This window comes from Caretta caretta, chromosome 6 (assembly GCF_965140235.1).
Source record: "Caretta caretta isolate rCarCar2 chromosome 6, rCarCar1.hap1, whole genome shotgun sequence".
Lineage (NCBI taxonomy): Eukaryota > Metazoa > Chordata > Testudines > Cheloniidae > Caretta > Caretta caretta.
The window spans coordinates 50,738,945-50,755,048 of NC_134211.1; the positions used below are offsets into that span (position 1 = coordinate 50,738,945).

General features: G+C 43.3%; 1 protein-coding gene across 8 annotated transcripts in view; it reads left to right on the forward strand.

Moving 5' to 3' along the window:
* TRIM44 (tripartite motif containing 44) overlaps positions 1-16,104 on the forward strand; it is a 106,573-nt gene that overhangs the window by 35,898 nt on the left and 54,571 nt on the right. For all 8 annotated transcript variants that reach the window (XR_007357028.2, XR_007357029.2, XR_007357030.2 and 5 more), the window contains 2 exons: positions 2,772-3,011; positions 8,043-8,062. Coding sequence is in view for 5 of the 8 variants with exons in the window: in XM_075129518.1 (XP_074985619.1) it covers positions 2,772-3,011; positions 8,043-8,062 (260 nt within the window). In the remaining 3 variants the exon portion in view is untranslated. The remainder of the gene's footprint in view (positions 1-2,771; positions 3,012-8,042; positions 8,063-16,104) is intronic.

A 16,104-nucleotide genomic window follows, 5' to 3' on the forward strand; every position in this document is an offset into this window, starting at 1 on the left:
TATTACTGTCATCTCAGGAAAAGCTTTTTGGTCTGCGGAAAAAGTGTTTTGAGGGTTTCCCTTTGAGGTGGGAGAATAGGGAGTCCTTTTGGCATTGATTTGGTGACAGATGTAGATGACCTTAGTGTTCGTACATGCACCTAAAGGCTGAAATGGACAATCTTCATTATTGCTCTTATTCTTTTTTAATAAATTGGAAAATGGAAAAATTTTCCATTAAAGCAAAAAGCATATGGAAAAACTGCCATAGTCTGAAGGCTCTGGCAAGCCTTCCTATTTAGGAAGTGTGAATTTATGCATTTAATTACAGGCCCCTGTTCAGAGGAAACTGAATATTCGTCAGGATTAACAGAACCTTTACATGAGGAGTGTGAAAATGGGTTGTCAGCATAACGAACGTGTTCCTGTTCTCAGTTTTGCGACTCATGCAGTCATCTTGATGTGTCTTTTTAAAAAATATTTATTATTTATTTACATGGTGCCAGTTATGTGCCAAGGGCCTTTACAGACACACAACCTGATTCTAAACTCACTTACACCGTTCAAACTTCATTGGTGTAAGTGGAGTTACTCCCAGTTTACATAGTGGTCAGATCATGTTCTGAAATATACTTTTGCTCAAGGGTGTGGCTAGGGCCTTTTGAGTCAATGTAGGGGGAGGCTTGGACTGCTGCTGCCAGGGCTGTATCTGTTCTGTGGATAAAAAGAAGACTTCAACCTCCAGGGCTGTCAGTCAGGGACCTTTCTTCAAAGCTAACTATCTATATAAACACTAGTCTTGCAAAATTCTGTCCTTCCAGGGTGAGCAAATGACTTACTAATTTTTTTTAAGTAAAATCATTAGTCTATTCATCAATAATCATCATGGCAAAGGACGACAAGTAAATATAATGCCAGGATTGTATATTTGCAGGACTTTCTTTACCAGGCTGAAAATAGTAGAGCGAGACAATTACTTGAAGTTCATAAAGAGAAGGATGCTGTGGCAATGAATGATCTAGTTCCAATTTCTTTACTTAGTTGGTGTGGCCCTTCTTGGATATCCATATCCTAGAGGAACTACAGGGAAAACTATGTGCAGTGTTCATCCCGTACCACTTGCGCAACTAAGGGCTTATCTGCACATCCAACACTGAAGGGGCGCAGCTGCACCACTGTAGCGCTTAGGCTGTGTCTACACTAGAGAGCTTACTTTGGCACAGCTGTACTGATGCAGCTGCATTGTTGTAAGATCTCTCTTGCAGCTGCTCTGTGCTGATGAGAGAGAGTTCTCCTGTAGACATTAATCCACCCCCAGTGAGCGGTGGTAGCTATGTTGGCAGGAGAAGCTTTCCCACCAACGTAGCGCTGTGCACGCTACTGCTTATGCCGGCATAACTTATGTCGCTCAGGGAGGTAGAATATTCATATCCCTAAGTGACGTAAGTTTTGCCGACATGAGTGGTAGTGTAGACATAGCCTTAGTGAAGAGACTACCTATGCCGACAGGAGAGCTTCTCCCCAAGAGGCAGTACCTTGTCAGCGGGAAAAGCTCTCCCATCGACCTAGCACTGTCTAGACTAGGGGTTAGGTCAATGTAACCGCATCACTCAGGAATATGGACTTTCCACACCCCTGAGCAACATAGTTATACCAACATAAGTCTGTAGAACAGACCAAGCCTAAGGGCTGGTCAACACTATGGGTAGAGAAGGGGGAATCAATCTAAGTTAAGCAACTTCAGCTATGTGAATAACGTAGCTGAAGTCGACATACTTAGATCTACTCTACCGCAGTGTCTTCACAAGGTGCCCTCCTGTTGATTCCCCTTATGCTTCTCGTTGAGATGGAGTACAGGAGTCGATGCTAGAGCGATCAGCGGTCGATTTATTGTTTCTATACTAGACACAATATTGATGATTTATTGTGTCTATACTAGATACAATAAATCGACCCCCGCTGGATCAATTGCTGCCCGTCGGTAGTGTAGACAAGACCTCAGGCAAAGTGCTGTGAAGTGTACTGACATGGTCAGATAGTTTTGTCGTTAACTGTTGGGTCCTTCACCTTGCTGCAGTAGAAAACCTTTGTTTACCTCGAGTCTCTTTTTTTTTATGCCAATTTTGAGACCTTCCAAGTTAAAATAATTTTACTTTACTTTAACTGCTGTATCCTAATCTTTGGTAAATGAGATAATGTCCCACTTGCTATCCGGTAATTGATCTTGTCAGGTTTATTAAGTACGTTTAGCTTTGGTTCACCACACCTCTGAATCCATCAGTCATTTAGCCTACAGGGATTAATCTAGGACTCTGCTGCACAGAATCTCCTGTTTAAATATAGAGCCAGACCTCTACACTTCCAGCCTAGTGGCATGAAATGTAGACTTGGGAGCAGCCTGGGACTTAGGGGTTTTGAAGGCTCTACAGAAATGCGAGGGAGAGTTATGTTGCTGCTGGAGTGGCAACAAAAACAGCCTCGCTGTCATCCTTTCTGTGTGGGGAATGAACTCCATTTACGGATGGAGATCAGAGATTCACTTGAAGGAGGAAAACGATGACTTCTAGTTTGAAGGAATGGGCCTCTTCTGGAAATATTTTGTAATAGGCTTTTGTTTTGGGGGCAAACAGGTGCAGCAATGGAGAAGAGGTTCTCAGATGCCTGGGGAGCAGGGATCAGTTCAATGCTTTGCCTGCTTCCAAACAATCACCGAAGGGGTGATAGCTCAGACACTTGCACTATAAAGCTGTTCTCTGACAAGCAATGTTCTCTCCCGTATGTGTGACCTGCAGGTGACTCGGAGTGAGATGAAACTGTGTGTTCAGCAGGAGTTTGACACTGTACGGCGGCTGGTCTGTGAGGAGGAACGGAAAGCTCTCCACCTAGTGGACCTCCAGGAAGCGGTGGCCACTGCTCATGTGACAGAGGTGCTGGCGGAAATTAACGTCCACATGGCAAAGCTGATGACTGAGATGGCAGAGATCAGAAGGCAGCTGAACACCTTCAATGAGTTAGCCCTGCTCAAGCCTGAGGTAAAAACTAAGAGCAGATTAAATGATTATGGCAGGAGGCAACACAACGTTGTGATGGATGCAGGAAAGCAGTCTCCCATATGTCAACATTAAAGATGCCCTCAAATGCCACTAAATGTCTGAGGTGATAAGCCAAGATGCAAGTAATAGTGCAGGATGAGTTGTGCGGTCATATTGGATACTCACATTCTTTAAGTGGTTAAAGGGGCACAAAGCCAAATGCCTGTAACCACTTAATAGTGGATTTCTAGTGTACTGCAGTTGTAATTTTTGAATTGTGCTATTGCTTCATAAAACATCCAGAGAATGCTTTAACATTCTTGTAACATGGCTAACAAGTGGTGAGCTTCAGGGTTACAATAGCCAGCCAGCCTGCCCTCACCCTCACCGCTCCACTTGGGATACCCATTTTTGGCATAGCAGGACTATTGTAGATATAATAGTGCATGTGCGTTCCTGAGAAAATGAAACACCTAGGTCAGTGGTATTCCATCCTTGGTTCTTAAACTATATGTAGATCTCAAGGGTCAGGGGCTGAACAGCACTCTTCTCTCCCTACCTGAGTTCTGAGTTTGGGATTAGATAAGCAAAATTCATCTATAGCCAAACTCCTTGAGGGTGCACACCTGAACTAAAAAAAATCTCATGTAACTGGCATTTCTGTTTCTAGTCCTCCTTTGAATCCCGAAGTGCAAAGATGGGGACGGGGGCAGGGCAGGGGGGATTATGGTTGTGGTAGGGAAAGGGGAAGGGGAAGCCTAGTCAAACACTTCAAATGTGCACAGCTTCAGTTCTAAAAGCCTGCAGTGGGTTTTTTGTTTGTTTGCTTTTGTTTTTCCCCAAACCAATTTGCCTCTCCCTTGTCTATCACTTTACCCATCAATTTATGCTTCCTCTATCTTCAGCACTGTAAAAGCTTCATAAAACACTAGCTTTTCGGAGTGTTCATTACATGGTAAATGAAATTCCTGTAACTGTTTAGACCATATAATGATATGGTAACTTTATATATGCCTGCTAAGGGAAGCCAATTCTTCACATGTGGTAGTTGTGTACATCAATGTGGAATTGTGTTTGTTTTTGTTACAGTACCGACCAAAGGCCCCAACCAAGATCAGAACCTCTTTGTGCTAGGCACTGTACGCTTAGTAAGAGAGAGTCCCTGCCCCAAAGAGTTTATTATCTAATATTGAACACCTGTATAAGGCCCACATATGGGAATACAGGTTTGCAGTTTAATCCTTTCTATGAGGGAAAGATGTATGGTTTTATTTCACATAAGATCTCTTTTAACCATCTTCACAGACAGTGGTTGAAATTCAGCCCTGGTGAAACTGTAGCCACTTTCCTGGAGTTACAGCAGGGATGAATTAAGAAACTCAAGTTGGAAAGAATCCCAGCAGGTCAAGAACTAAAACTTGAGCCATAAGAAGTTCTAGGAACAAATTAATTCTGCTCAATATCTTTTGATGCAATTGCACCTGTAATGTAAAAGGAACTGAAGACACTGATAGTGGAGTTGAATCAACAGTCTTTCACTGTTGGTACCACTAGAGCCGGGATCAGCAACCATTGGCCAGTGGGAGCTGCGATCGGCCAAACCTGCAGACGCTGCAGGTAAACAAACCGGCCCGGCCCGCCAGCAGATTTCCCTGATGGACCGTGTGCCAAAGGTTGCCAATCTCTGCACTAGATTCTGTGTTCAATTGCTATTTTTTCAATTGCTTTCACATTATTCAGTGAATTGCCACTGAAGTGCCTAAAGCAGTGGTACCATGAAGAGATTGTTTCTCCAGCAGTGAGAGAAGAGTGTTGCTAAATCGTGACACTAGCCATTTTGACACTGGTACCTAGAGGTTGTGCACTTAAAGTGAAGGTCTTAAAATCAGAATTTTGTATGAGTCTAACTGTTAAGGTGTCCTGGTGCTTCCTCTTAACCAAGCTTTGAAGAACCTCCACCTAGCACAATGGGGTCCTGGTACATAACTGGAGCATTACTGCACTATAAATAATAATTGCTTTGCTACCAGTCCCTGGTTCAAGATCACTGTCTTGAATTTGAGTCACCACTGGCTTGAATCTTGTACATTCCAACTGTAAAGGGTCCAATTCTGTTACCCAAAGGCCCCTTTATGCTGCTCTTACAATATAACAAGACTCCTAAATACTGCTGGGGTTTAGGGGGAGCTCCCAGCCTGCAACAGCAGGCAGACCCAGCTGGGAAATTGAACTGGGAAATGTGTCTGCAGCACGTTCTTCTCTGGCTATTCTCTCCTTTCTGGGAGCCAGGGGAAACAGAGTGTAGATTAGAAAGGAAAAAAGAAAAGGAGTACTTGTGGCACCTTAGAGACTAACCAATTTATTTGAGCATAAGCTTTCGTGAGCTACAGCTCACTTCATCATCGGATGCATACTGTGGAAACTGCAGAAGACATTATATACACAGAGACCATGAGGGTAAGAGAACCTGGATTTGTGCTGGAAATGGCCCAACTTGATTATCATACACATTGTAAGGAGAGTGATCACTTTAGATAAGCTATTATCAGCAGGAGAGTGGGTTGGGAGGAGGTATTATTTCATGGTCTCTGTGTATATAATGTCTTCTGCAGTTTCCACAGTATGCATCCGATGAAGTGAGCTGTAGCTCATGAAAGCTTATGCTCAAATAAATTGGTTAGTCTAAGGTACCATAAGTACTCCTTTTCTTTTTGCGAATACAGACTAACACGGCTGTTACTCTGAAACCTAGATTAGAAAGGGTAGAGTAACCCTGAGGCTATTGTAGTTTTTCTGAGGGCCAGACAGAGCTCTGCCAAGCCCAGAACACAGGGAACTCAAAGAAAGCTTGAAGCCACCTTTGCCCGAAGCACAGTGATTGTGAAGTGGATGTAAGAGTGCTACTGATCTGCTTTGGTAATCTTATACCCGCTTTGCATTCCCTTGTATTATTGTATATGACTACATCAAGTGCAAGACAGTGATTGAATCAAGCCTAAAAAGCCAAATTCTGTTCTTGGTTACAATCATGCAACCCTGCTGGAGTCAGCAGCCTTGCACAGCCTCACCAAGGGCAGAATTTAGCCCCCTACTTCAGAAACAATGGAGCAAATCAATCCATGTTAAGAATCCTTTAACTTCAGTGCAGTTACACCTGAGGTTGAGTTGTCCCACTGTGTGCCAGAAATTGAAATTTGGATTCACTGGTGGAACAGCATGACTTCTGGTAGGGTTGTGAATTAATTTGTGTCTGGAGTCTCCGTACTTAGTTGTAGAATTCAAAGTGAACAGTCCACTCCTCATTATTCTTTGTAAATAAATACGGTTTTGTAGAATTTTCAAAACTCCAGTGGAAAGTTGGCGTGGGGGAGGATGGGGTGTTTTCTCTAAATGAATAAGCCTAGTCCATGGAGCTTGCAACCCAAACGCTTGCAGCCTAGTGTTGGTACCTGAAAACCTAAAAGTGAAATTGTTTAGAAACCTGATTGTGATTTACACTGAAGTAGATCTAATTCTGCTCTCCAGATTTAACTATAAAAGAGAAGTGAAGGTCCAAGCTGAGAGAAATGAAAGGAACTAGAGAAATAGCATTGAAAAGTAAATCAAACTTGTGGGAATTCTCTTAATCTAAGGTTAGATTAGTAACCTAGGAAAAAGAACATGCTTTTTAAAAGTCTGACTGTGCTTTTAGCCTGACTGTGGCCCTTGAACTTTTCTCTCTGTGATTGGAAGGCTGATTGGTACATGTCAATCTTGGGTGCAGCAAGAACAAACCAAAGTCTGCTTCAGCAAGTGGGCGGTTGGTTACTGACCTCAGATACACAGGTGAAAGATACTGGGGTGAGCAACCAAATTTGGCCATGATTCTTTGCTGCAGTGGATGGTTGATGTGGAAACGTTTCTGATGGGATGCAGAATAGTGACTTGACTTGGGGGACATGACAATCCACACAATTGCCACTTGTGCGTGTGTCCTTAGCTTTGCTTACAGATAATTTTCTCCTTCATAATTATCTAAGGTAATGTCAAGTTTTTGTCCATCAGGTGTCAGCTGTTCTATAAGGCAAATGATTTAAGCATTTAAAGATGTATTGAGGTATGCTGTAGATACGTTGAGTTGCCTAGTTATGAAAATCATGAAATTGCATGACTCTGCTGGTTCATATAATATTTCCTATCAGACTGTCCAAGCAATCAGAAATCAGCTGATTTCTTGCTTGCTTAACATAGCTCTTTTCTTTTGCTTTTCTCCCGAGGAAGGCAGTGGAATGGGAGTGTTGTTTGTATATCCCCATTGTGGAAATACTGCAATTTGCATAGAATTTTTGACGGATGTGATTGCAATGCTCGTTTAAATAGTTTTACTGCTCTTGTACTGAATGAATAGCTTTAATGAAGAGTGACTGATTCTGTCTCTCACCAGTTTTACATCTGTGTACTTTCATTGACTTCAGTGGAGCTATTTCTTCTTTACCAGTGTATGTGAACTGAAAATCAAGCCCAGAATGTTTTGCTTTATATGTAGTTACTATTTAAACTCCCCTGTGTATATAGAAATGTAGACTATCGGATGCCAGGTAATATTAGGCCCTTGTGCATTTACACACCATCTGCTTCCACACATGCTGGATATCTGATCAACCTGTCTGTGTAGCAGGTAACAGGATGGTGTTACCACAAAGGGATTGCATTAAGCCAGATTCTCCTTTGGTGCAGGTGGGAGGAAAATGGGGCCTAAAGGATGTGAAAATATTTCAACTGTATTGGAAATTGATGTGATTGCATACTGCTGGGGGATATTGGGCTACGTAGGCCTTATAATAAACAATGACCTGTCCCTCTTGATCGCTGGTCAAGCCAAGCCTGTGATTTTTAAATGTGATCATGATGACCTCAGCTGTTGGAGTATAAACACTTTCCTGCCTTTAAAGACAGCCAGCCCTGAATGTGCCTATGCAATAGTAAATAGATTACTAAAATGTTTGAAAAGTGATAAACCCAACACTGCTTCTGTTTTTGTTTTTCCTGCAGAGCAACGATGAGGAATGCAGGTAAGAGTACTTCATTTCTCTGCTCGTCTATAATGTCTGAAATTCCATTTGAAAAGCCGTATGTCTTTAGATTAAAGATTGTGAGAAGCAGCATAGTCCAATGGACTGATCGTGGGACTGAAATCCAGGAACACTAGAGGTATAGTCCTAGTTGTGCCTCCGACTCCTTCCACAGTCTTAAGCAAGACACTTCCGTCAGAATATTCAAACTTAGCTGCCTGACTTCAGGAACCTAACACTAGTTAAGCCCTCTAAATACATGGCTTGATATTCAGGGATCCTTAACACCGCCAGCTCCCGTTAGCTTCAGGTATACCTGGATTTGGCCTAGTTTTTTGTTTTGGAACCAGTTTTAATATAATATAACTTTTGTTTCTCTAGCAATCTAGGCAGGGCAAAAATTTATTCAAGCTCAGTGACTGTAAAAGAAGCTGTTGTTCCCAGCCTTACCCAATCCAATGCAATGTAAAGCTACCTACCTATAAAGCAGTTTTAAAGAATATGAATCTGTGCACCACCAGGCTCTGGGAGGGAGTTTGGGTGAAGGGGGTTGGGGTGCAGGCTCTGGGATGGAGTTTGGGTGCTGGGTGCAGGCTCTGGGCTGGGGCAGGAGGTGGGGTCGCATGCTCTGGGAGGGGGTCGGGGTGCAGTGCTTACCTGGGGCTCCAAGGCAGGGCAGGCCAGGGGGCTTCCGCGCGCAGCTGCCCCCAGGCACAACCCCCGCAGCTTCCCATTGGCCACAGGGGTGCTTAGGGCGGGGGCAGCGTGCAGAGACACAGCCCCACCCCGCCCCGGTGTCGCAGGGAGGGGCCAGCAGACATGTGGAGCAAGCAGGCAGACACCACTCAGCTCCCCTGTGCTGCCGGTGGTGGGCAGGGCCCCGGGCCATTGTAAATTGCCTGTAGGGGAGCGCCCGGGAGCAGCAGGCAGGGCCAAGGGAGAGACCCAGCCCCAAAATTGCTGGAGCCCCCAGGCCACATTGTGGAGGTTCTCGGCCGCAGCTGGCCCATGGGACGGGAGTTTGAGACCCCTAATGTAAACTGAAGGGACCCAATCTCCTTTATAATCTTATGCTACGAAAGTGAACAAGTAAAATGAGAATCAGTGCATGCTGACCCCTGTGGTTACTGTTACATTATGTAACTCTTATTCAATCCTAAATTAAATGTTATCCTTTTTAAAATGAGAAAATGCATGCATGCTGAAATGTTAAATCCAAGAATTAGAAAGAAGGGGGAAAGTGAATTGTTAAATATAGGGGCTGGTTCATTATCATGTCTTCAACAGTGGCCGGAGAAAGGTACAAGAAACTCTCCAGAAAGCAATTATGGAATAACCAACTCATTGCCCTAACAAGGAAAGTTTCTTCCCACCCCCCATTAGTTAGAAGTAGTTTTATGTCCCAAAGCATGCGGGTTTATAACCTTTCCGAAATGTAGTTATTTCTTTAATGCTTACTATCATAACTCTAAAAAGAAAAGGAGTACTATTGGCAGCTTAGAGACTAACCAATTTATTTGAGCATAAGCTTTCGTGAGCTACAGCTCACTGCATCGGATGCCTTCAGTGGAAAATACAGTGAGGAGATTTATATACACACAGAACATGAAACAATGGGTGTTACCATACACGCTGTAAGGAGAGTGATCACTTAAGTTAGCTAAAACCAGGAGGAGAGCGGGGTGTGGGGGGAGAGAAAACCTTTTGTAGTGATAATCATGGTGGGCCATTTCCAGCAGTTAACAAGAATGTCTGAGGAACAGTGTGGGGTTGAGGTGGGGGAAATAAACATGGGGAAATAGTTTTACTTTGTATAATGACCCATCCACTTCCAGTCTCTATTCAAGCCTAAGTTAATTGTATCCAGTTTGCAAATTAATTTCAAATCAGCAGTCTCTCGTTGGAGTCTGTGATATATGCCATCATGTGCCAGCAATACGCCTCTGCCATGTACATTGGTCAAACTGGACAGTCTCTACGTAAAAGAATAAATGGACACAAATCAGATGTCAGAAATCAGATTACATATTATAATTATGTCAAGAATTATAACATTCAAAAACCAGTCAGAGAACACGTCAATCTCTCTGGTCACTCGATTACAGACCTAAAAGTCTCAATATTACAACAAAAAGCCTTCAAAAACAGACTCCAATGAGAGACTGCTGAATTGGAATTAATTTGCAAACTGGATACAATTAATTTAGGCTTGAATAGAGACTGGGAGTTCCTTGACGCTCAGGAAAGTGTTACATGTATTCTAATAGTCTTCAAAAGACTTGTAGCATCCTACATATGTAGGATCCTAAATGAACAATGGAATCGATGGATGGGCTGAATTGGGGAGTATGGTAAGAATGAACCATTTAAGGTAATGGGATGACAGAGGTAAAGCAGTTCTTCATGTTCTGTTTAGTGTGGGACTTTTGATCTGGCTGCAGATGGTTTAGTGTCCTTTCAAAATTGCAGCCGGTAGGTAACAAATGGTGTTAAGTCGTTAGAACCCAGTGATGCATTGCTGCCTCCATGAAGATGCCCTGGTGTACTCATTGGAACTGATTAGTTTGTTTATGTTGAGCTTCTGTCTGGCTGGGTCTATTGTAACTAACACTTCGGTGCCTATTTTGCTGTTCTTATTCATTCATTTATGATATGCTCTTCACAATCACTGAAAGTCAACTGCATCTTTTTGACAAAGGTGCTGATAACAATTTTGGAATACAGCTTAATGTAAGAGAGAGATCAGGAGAGGCAACAACACTTCTGTAAATGGGGGAGTATAGTTAAAAATAACACTATGAATTGCTATTCCAATTCTTGCACCAGCTTGGATTGCCTGGAGCCCAGGACAAGTAATATTGTGCCTGTTGTTATTGACCATTCCATGCAGTGTTCACATTCTCTCTCAACTGTGTTAATAACCCAAAAAACTGTGGATGCACTGTGGTACGCTGAAAATGTGGAAGAAGTGTCGAATTGACTTTAATATCAGAATAACACAGGGGTTACTGTGCTGACTATCGTCTGGTTAATAAAAATCTCAATTCTTTCAACATATCTGAAGCTGCTGTAGAGTCGAGGGACCCTGAAGTAGATTTTAGGTCAAATGTGCCATGGAGTAAATGAGACCTTGTGCATAGACGGAGGCAGCTGGCCATGAGTCTGTCCACTCCAACAGAGAGAGAAGCAGCATCAAAGGCCACCGAGACCACTGAAACGGAGCTGGTCCCTGCTGCTCTGGCAGGACTTTGCTGATATCACACCCCAGCGAAAAACTCTGCAAGCCACCCTACCATTCATGGCCCTCTGCTGAGGTGGGCAGGGGTTGAGTTCTCTCTCCTTTTGGGATGGACCCCAGCCCATGGGAAGACAGGTTTCATGGCCAGCTGCCTCAGCCTGTACAGAAGTTCTCACCTACTCAATGGCACATCGTACCTAAAATCTGCTTCAAGGTTGCTGGACTCTGCAGCAGCTTCAGATATGCTAAAAGAAACCATTAGGAAAAGGATAGATAATAAAGAAAATATCATAATGCTACTATATACATCCATGCTACACCCACACCTTGAATATTGTGTACAGTTCGGTCGTCCTATCTTAGAAAATGTATAGAGAAGGGCAACAGAAATTATTAGAGGTATGGAACAGCTTCCATTTGAGGAGAGATTAAATAGACTGGGACTGCTCATCTTAGAAGAGAGATAAGGTGGTGGGGGCAGAATATGATAGAAATCTATAAAGTCATGAAAGGTGTGGAGAAAGTGAATAAGGAAGTGTTGTTTACCCCCTCATGTAACACAAGAACCAACAGTCACCCAATGAAATTAATAGGCAGCAGGTTTAAAACAAACAAAAGGAAGTACTTCTTCACACAACGCACAATCAACTTGTGGAACTCATTGCCAAGGGATGTTTTGAAGGACACAAGAATAACTGGGTTCAAAAAAGAACTAGATAAATTCATGAAGGATAGGTCCATCGGTGGCTGTTAGTCAAGATAATCAGGGATGCAAATCCATGCTCTGGGTGTCCCTAAGCCTCTGACTGCCAGACGTTGGGACTGGACGACAGGAGATGGATCACTCGATAATTGCCCTGTTCTGTTCATTCCCTCTGGAGCGTCTAGCACCGGCTACTGTCAGAAGACAGGATACTGGGCTAGATGGACCATTGGTGTGACCCAGTATGGCCATTCTTATCTGGTGGCCCAGAGATTAGGAGAGGCCTCTACTAGTCCGAAGAGTAGTGGTGGTGGAGACCTCAGCTTTTGTGTGGGTGGCCCTTTCCACTACCACCCCAGTTAAAGGGTGACAGGACTGTCAAGGCCTCCATATAAGGGTATTCCTAGGGGCTAGACTGCCTTAATCTAGCCTATGTACAAGTGCATGTATGTTGGATAAAGTCCTTTTAAAAATCAATGTTCTTTGTGGATACTAAAAATTTCATGGCCCTCTTTGTAAGAGGAGGAATTTGCATTGTGTCCTTGCCAAAATTTCCTTTCTCTGCCTCTCTACTGTTGCCTTCCTGCTGCACGGGGTTTGCATTTTGCTCATGCTCTGTTTCTATAGCGTGTAAAACGCTTCATGATGAAAGCCCCAGTAGAAATTTAACATGCCATTTCTCTGGCCTAAATGGTTGGTTCCTAGTGACTTCACCTTTCCCACTTACCTCCAAGCCTCTGTGCATTGTAACAAATGGCTTAGTATCTCACAGGGGCGGCTCTACCAATTTTGCCGCCCCAAGCAGTTGCCGCCGAATTGCCGCTGCCACTAAATTGCCACCACTCCAGGAAAAGCGGTGGAGCTGCCGCCGAATTGCCGCTGCGGGACACGAACTGCTGCCCCATTCTGAATGACGCCCCAAGCACCTGCTTGGAAAGCTGGTGCCTGGAGCCGGCCCTGGTATCTCATATCACATCCATGCTTTCTTCAGCCACTTCACCTTCCATATATGCAATACTAGTATCAAACATTCTGGATGCTGTGCTTACTTTGCAATAGCTGAGCTACAGGGCTTTCTATACTGCTCATTTCCTAGGATTCCAAATATAACCCGTCATTATTCTAAACAACAGTGATTGAAATCCCTGATGAAAATGAAGAGTGATTGTAAAGCAAACATGCACAAAATGAAGCTTGCACCCTACCATAGTGGACATATTGGACAGTAATTTTCTCATGCACTTTTATGATCATAGGTTCTTATTCCTGCATCATTTACAAATATCCTTCAATGTGATGAATAAAGGAAGAGTTTGAGAGTTACTTCGGGCACCCATCCAACCCTACAGCCATCGGAGCCCTAGCTTTACTAAAGCTATCTCAGTGACAGTAAAGAGATATTAACAGGATCCCAGAAGAAGAGTAAATTATAAACAGGAACAATCTGCTCACCTTACACAGAACAATTTTGAGTTAATAACCCGCTTTGCCACTAGGGAGTAGTTGTCCATTGTCTTTCCATCTGCCCTTATTTTGTCTCTCTCTGATTAGAACTCGTTTGGGCGGGGGCGTATTGATGTGCATGGAGATGGAGGTTTAACCAGTGCTTAGTCATTTTAAAGAGGGTTTTTGCCGAGGGCAGACTTGTAAAACGGACAGCAGCTTTCCATCTTCTGCCTGCTATTCTGGGCTGTTCCTGTCCAGGTGAGTTTCTTATCCTCCTTCTGCCTGATCTGGAGGTGAAGTATTGCACTGTGTGAAACAGTCGTCAAAAAATTTCCAGCCTAAACGCAAAATCTAATCACCCACCCTTAGCATGATGATGAAAAAGCAAATGGTATTTTATTTGCCCACCAGATAAAATTATTTGCCTTAAACTTTGTATGTCAAATGACACTACCAAGGCTTCCAGGCTCCATATAATACCCTTGCAACTTTTCCTGCCCCCTACATAAGCTAGCCTTGCTTTTGGAATGTAACTGTGATACAAAACTGACACTTGGTGTTAGAAAACTAAGGTAGTAATAGCCATAAGGTTCACAGTTGCTAGAATATGCCCCCTCAGTACATCTGTTCGGAGCGCTGTATGCAGGGCTAGCCCAGGTTATGCTTTAAAATTACGGCCTCTCTCTCTTCAGAGAGCCTTCTGTATACTAACAATATAGGGCCAGATTCTCTTCATAACGGTCTGCCCCAGTACAACTCCAGTGAGTTAAATGGAACTGAGAGGGTATAATTGAGAGGAAAAGCAGGCCCACAGTATTTAAATAAGATTAACATTTTTGTGGGAGTGGGCTGGCAAAAAAGACAGTGTCTATATTTGTGACTTGGACAGTAGGTGTTTTGTTAGAAAGCATTTGTTTTGTCTTTTCTGCTGTGAGTTGCTCTGACACACAAAGTGTGCTCCATAAAGTGAGCTGTGCATCATCAGTTCATTGCACTCTGAGCAGGAATGCTAATGCAGCCCTTTTATTTCTCTGCTGTTATGAATTCATTGCTCTGGTTGCAATTCATTCATTGTTGCATTACCTTAATTTCGGTGGGCTTTCTCTTAAGCCCAGGCATATGGCTGTGATACTAGGGAAGCAGAGAGCATGTGAGAGAGGAGCCATTTATCATTCTAAGAGACCTTCAAATACTCTTGTAGGACTGATGTGTATAGACTCACCTGTCACACTTCAGCTGTGTAGGGTGAGCGGGATCTTTCTTCTCCCTCCTTTCTTTCCCTCAGTAGGATGAAAAGTGGGGCTACTTTATGTGAGCTCTGTCTCTAACAAAACCCAAGCAGTAATTGATTTTCAGAGCATAACAGCTTGCTAATTACAATGCTTTTTATTTTGTAAGTTTCAGCATGCTTCCAAGAGAATGCTGTCCACACCAGAATATCTTAAATGATCCCTCTCTATCACTTATTGTATGTTTAATGCTGTGAGCATAATTCATGATGGCTCAGGTTGGGGAACTGGGGGGAAAGAGGTGTGGGTGATGTGGTAACTGTGTGCCCATTTACGGATGTTTAGACTGGTGTGTCTGAAGGGGGTCACTTATGCAGGGAGCACCCCAGTAATTATTAAGAAGAATGGCTGTGTGCTCTAGAATAAGATTCCTCTAAAGTCTCTGAAGCCAGCCCCAGAGGTGGCCACTCTATGGTTCCTTTAAGAGTAGGTTCTGTGGTGAATTCTTTATATACTGTTGGCCTTAACAGCTGTTGGTCCTATGATAAGAAGACATCAGGAATCGGTGAGCTTGCTTTCTCAGCAAAGGTAACGTAGGCACCGGCTTGTCTCCTCCAGCCCAGGAAAGACTAAGGCAGCACCCAAAATCTGTTCAGGGCCTTCCTTCAGGGTACAGTTTTATTCCTCAACCATAAGACTCACAAAGTAACACCAAATAAAGCTAGTCCCCATACCAAAGCAGGCTCTAGGGGCCCAGAAGCCTCTTTCCCACTGCTTCAGGCCAGCCACAGAGAGCCATCTGCTCCCCACAGCTTGCTTGCTCAACTGAGACACTTGTTGGCTTGTATAATCACTTGATCAGTCTCAGCTGGGAAGTAGCTGATCATTCACAGATGAGACTGAGCCCCCACTTCTTTAAAAGGGTCAGTCACCTTGTGACAGGTAGCATTTTACTGAAGAATCAGAATGCAATATTCTCCTATCATCCAGCAACTGGTTAGTCTGACTGGGGACTCTTAGGTTTGGCCTATAGGTTAAATATATTTTAATTGTAATAACTGCTTTGAGGTTCTAACCATAGATGAGCAGGTATTTCCTCCTCTAATAGTGTGCATACCAGTTATAAACTAAAACCCTATCCCATCTTCATGGAGAATGTGTGACCTCTTTAGTGATGCACAAAGAGAGGAATTTAGTCAGAAGTCTGACAATTGTTAACTTTGTTTTTGCCACAGACAGAACTGGCTCTTTAAACTACCCTGACAATGCCAAGATGTTCTTTCAGGAGCATAGAGTTTTCACTTTTTTGACGTTGCTCCATTCACCTTACTCTTACCTACCATGCTGGTGAACTCTGTATGGGGCAAGAATGAGAAATCCTGATGAAACCTTTATAAGTCTAATCTATGCAGGCATTTACACTGTG